Genomic DNA, 5,383 nt, shown 5'->3' with positions numbered 1-5,383 from the left:
AATTTTAGGGGGGGTCATTTCTCCTCATTTTTAAGCGACAATTTTTTCAATTTGGTCAAAAAGTCTGGGGGGTAAAATCCCAATTTCTCGATCTTAGGGGGGGTATTTTGGCCTTACCCCCYACCCCCCTTACTTAACCCTGATATATATATATATATATACAGTACTGTATACCTATATTATATACAGTATTTATTGTTAATTTTATAACTGATGTTTCATAAGTATTATCTTATTAATTATACATGTTTTTAAAAATAAATTATAAAATTAACTGTTTTTATATACAGTACTATAAATTCATATTTACTTATTATAACTCTATGAATAATATTTTAACTTATTTATATAATATATAACACAGTATATTAGACTCAAAATTTGTTTTATTATAAGATAATTATTTTTTTTAATTTGTTATTTTGTTTGAAATATTTGAATGCACGTGTGATATTTCACGTGCTAACTAATTATTATAGATTTACAGTAAACTAAACGGTATTTTTTGCATATTTCAACATAAAACTATGTATTAAAAAGTCACTTTTGTATAATACTATAACTTTAGTAGACATTCAAAAGTGCAGTACTTTATCAATTAAACTGTTATACAGTAAAAACTAAAATATTATAATTTTCTAAATATTTTTTTTGATTAAAGTTTTGATCCGAATACTATTAAATATATTTATTTATTTATCAGTTTAATTACTATATACGACTTTTGAATGCCTACTAAATTGATAGTGTCATTTTTAATTTATAGTTTTATGTTTAAAAAATGTAAAAATAAAATGTGCAAAAAATACCGTCTAGTTTGTACACAAAATCTATAATAATTAGTTAGCACGTGAAATATCACACTTGCAATTAAATATTTCAAACAATATCATAAATTAAAATAATATTTATTATCTTATAATAAAACCAATTTTAAGTCTATTATATAGACTAACAAACAAACAAAAAACATGAACAATGATCTAATGTGTTGCATATGTCTGGAGGACGACCAGATCAACAATTTGATTACCCGGTGCTCATGTCGAGGCAGTCAAGCGTACGTACATTTTAAGTGCTTAAAACAATGGATTAAATGGTCGGGTCGTCTAAGGTGTACTGTTTGCGAATCGGACTATCGAAACATTGTTATCACCCGACGGTCCAAATCCTATCTATCGTATGTAAAACAGGAGTCAAATCACTGGCAAGAGGTTTTGGCCGTCACAATGATCTATCTGTTCCTCTACTATATAGCCTTTCTGAGCCTATTTCACTATCTACTGATCCAACAGCCGGACAATCTATCGCACGCATCGGTCGTACTGTCCGTTACACTGATTCTATGGTCAGTCATACTGGTGTCAAGTGTTAATACAGTATTTGTTGAATATTTTAATTATCGCACCTGGACACAAAGTAATACCACAATACAGGTGCTCAAAAAATAAATGACAGATATACATACATATATAATACATTATAATTTAGATATAAATACAACATATGTAATAATTTATATATGAAAAATCTGAAAAAAAAAGTTTTATTTTTATATAAAATTATAATTGTATTATTTAATAGTGTTTTTTGTGTATCAAAATTAAACCTCAAATATTATGAATATAAAATATTTACTATTAAAAATAATAATTTTTTGATATTTTATAAATAATTTATTTTTTTATAAATATAATAATATATTATATTTAAATACTGTATTTACAACTCAAACAAATAGCAAATAACTGTTAGCATTTTGTTTGGTATAATTGGATAACAAACTGTTTTTATTTATTTTATTTATTTAATTATATTGTTTAATACATTTACAATGCAATGCAATTCGTAAAACAATGCAAAACTTTTTTATAAAGACAACTAAAAGTTTGTTTTAATTTCCAAAAAGTTATAGCCGTCTCTCTCTCTCTCTCTCTCTCTCTCTCTCTTTCTCTCACCCACTCAGTCATTGAATCTACTAATTCATTATAATGACAAATGTATGTTGAATTTGAACAAAAATCTTTTGGATTTCATTTAATCTATAAAATAGCTATTTTAATGTCAGTGCAAACTGTTTAAACTTTGTGTGTGTGTTTAGGTGCCTAACTTTAAAGCTCCCAGTGCTTTACTATCACACTCTGGTATATTTACAACTAAAACGGACAGTGAATAAGAAAATAATTTATTTGTACATTAACTCCCAAAAGGCGGTATGAAAATAACAGACAAACTATTATTACATTATATAGATATACTACTATATAGACTACTAAATACAGTAAAGTCAATGATTGTGTCAATTTATGTTTCATGTAATTTCTAATTTAAAAAAGCATATATTCATTAAATCCAAATCAATAGATAAAATAATATATAAATAAAACAAAATCCTATGTTAACAATAATTAAGGAACACTTTATATTATACTACTAAACCAGTACTCTTGAAACTTAAATAAATAAAACACTCACAAAAAATTATATAATATTTCAAAAAATATGTATTGTAAAAATAATGTTAATTATTATTATGCAATCACAACTTTATTACATTTTTTTGTGACTAATTAGTTATTATATACCAAATATGTATTAAATTACTTATATGAGATTTTTTAAATACTACACTAAATACTATTTTTATGTTTTATAATTAGTTAGTATAAATATTTTATTTTTTAATTTATTATTTTACCAATTAATTAAATATATATATATATATATATATTTAAAATATTATTGGCTCAATACGTACTTAGTTTCAACTATCTATCCATAGATTTTCAAGCTTTTTATTTAATATAAAAGTAATATTGAATAAATAATTTACAAATAAATCTATGCATAATACTTGGAAAGTAAAATCTATCTATCCGTCTAATCAATATTCAGTACACAAATAAGTTATATTGAAAACAAAACGCAAGTAAATTGATAAAAAAAACTAAATAATATATAATAATAATAATAATAAAAGTGTTAATAAAAATAAAGTTTTCGGTGTGAATTTTTATCACCCATTTTACTATAATCAAAGCTGTAAATTATGCAAATATTTGCAAATGATAAAAAATAAAATAATCAGGCTAAGATGATATATATATTTGAAAATACTATTTTCTCACACACACACACACACACACACACACACAAATATACAAAAATAAAACAATTCAATCAAAATAATTTTTTTATAAATAGAAAATTAAAATAAGATGGAGTGAAAATATATTGTTTGAATAAGATTGAATGCATAGTAAATTGTCAATATCGTATAATTTGTCTATTATATGATAAATATAATATATATATATATATAGGTATACAATATATTAATATAATTTATATTTATGGTTAAATTACTGTATAAATTTAAAATCCATATCTTAGATTAAATTTATTTATTTTTTATCCAAAAAAATAATTAATTAATTAATTTTCAATTTCATAATAGTTTTATAAAATAATTTAAATTTAACTAAAAACCTGTAATTTGGACCACTGTATTCTGCCGATGCACCTGGGTGCATTACGCCAGGCTAGTTTGGCGCCAAATATGAGTTCCGTCTCTTTTAACGTATAGGTGCCCTTTTCGTTAACCTCTTTGACAATCTCCCGGCACCTTAACTCGTGGGCCGCAGTGTTGACACGTTTGATGGATGCATAGTATTGTTCAATAAAATGTTTGGATTCATCTATCACTTCATCGATGGTTCGGGTATGCCTTGGCTGGCTCTGGTATAGTGTGCTCTTGTAGCTCATGATTGAACCGGCACATACCGATCTATTACAGCCAAGTGTCTAACAATTTCAATGACAAATAGTTTAGTATAAATTATTTGAATTATTTATACTTAAAATTGATTTATTTATGTATTTTTAAAATTCATTATATATTTTTTGTTTTATTTAAAACTTGTTTTGTAAAACATATTGTTAATGTATTAATTGTTTTTTTATTAGAAAATAGCATAAAAAAAAACTTTTAAAATTTCATTTGATTTATTCTATAGTATAAATTTGAATTTTATTTCAATTAAGAATATTTATTTCAAATAATACATTATTATAATGTTATGATTATAAACTTAAAACATTAATAAATTTTGTGAGCATAAAAATAAATAAAAATTTGACCACCTGGAAATTAGTAAAATTAATTTCTACTATTTTGGATACATTTTAATTTTAAAAAACAAATATAAACTTTTATGATTAATTCTAAAACAGTTATTTAACAAACTTTAATTATAATTAAACTACAATCATAACTGTTATTTAATACAGTATCTAACATTTATAATGTGCAATATAAATAACATAAAACAGCCCACATTTATGCTTGAATTGCAAATATTGTATAATATTAAAATGTATAGAGAAAAATACATCAAAATAATTAGTTTTTAATTGTTTACATAATTCATTAAAAAAAACATTTTCATAATAGACACAGACATTAATATTATTTATATTATAACTAAACTTTCCTATCAATTTCATTGATGATAAACTATTTTACATAAAATGTTTCATTTTATTATTATTTATTAAACATATCTATAATGTCTACAAAAAAAACTTTTATTCTATACATAAAGTTTAAAACATTTTCTCTATTATAATAAATATTTTTATAGAATTTATTGAATGAATATTTTGCAAAAATAATTAAAACTGTATATTATTATTATTAAGCGCTTTATTGTATTGTATATTAAATTAGTAAAAACTAATACTAAAAAATTTAATTACTTGTTTGGCTGTATTATGCAGTGTATCGCTAGTGATCTGACCGGTCACAACATTCCTCAGTTTGGCCAACCGTTTGATGTTATTATTATTATTGGTATTATTATTATTATTTGCATTATTCGGGTCATTACTATTAATAATAATATAATGAAAATGCCTATTAATTTTAAATAATAATATATAATATTATATATGTATATAATAATATTATATTATGAACTATAATAATACAATTTATTATAATAATAGTTAGTCATTGTTTTAAGTGTTTTTTTTATCATTTGTTTATTGAATTTGTTATGCATGTGAAGAGTTACTTATGTTTAATAACATCCTCTCTCTCTCTTTCTCTCTCTCACTCACTCACTCACTCACTCACTCACTCACTCACATCACTTATGTTTTGTCTACTCTTATCTCATCTGCTAAAAAGGCAGAGTTGTCGTTGAAATATATAATAAGTTTCACTGACTATAAATGTATTAAAACAGTACATCCATTGACACCAAAGGGACAGGGATTATGGAAAAACATATACCATTCTATTACATAACAAACACTTGCCTACAAATGACAATCAGTTTTTTAAAAATAAATAAAAAAATATTTCCAACAAACAGTCAAC

General features: G+C 23.3%; 1 protein-coding gene across 1 annotated transcript in view; it reads right to left on the bottom strand.

Moving 5' to 3' along the window:
* LOC128953925 (nitric oxide synthase, salivary gland-like) overlaps positions 1 to 4,814 on the bottom strand; it is a 16,934-nt gene extending 12,120 nt beyond the window's left edge. The window contains exons 1-2 of the mRNA XM_054299466.1: positions 4,759 to 4,814; positions 3,490 to 3,804 (exon numbers count right to left, since the gene is read on the bottom strand). Coding sequence (XP_054155441.1) covers positions 3,490 to 3,765 — 276 coding nt within the window. The 5' untranslated portion in view covers positions 3,766 to 3,804; positions 4,759 to 4,814. The remainder of the gene's footprint in view (positions 1 to 3,489; positions 3,805 to 4,758) is intronic.
* Between the last annotated feature and the right edge of the window lie 569 nt (positions 4,815 to 5,383).

Source organism: Oppia nitens, unplaced genomic scaffold, assembly GCF_028296485.1.
Source record: "Oppia nitens isolate AA-2021 unplaced genomic scaffold, nextdenovo-longstitch-racon4-pilon3 scaffold24_pilon_pilon_pilon, whole genome shotgun sequence".
NCBI classification, from domain to species: Eukaryota; Metazoa; Arthropoda; class Arachnida; order Sarcoptiformes; family Oppiidae; genus Oppia; species Oppia nitens.
This window is presented reverse-complemented; position numbering and strand designations above follow the sequence as displayed.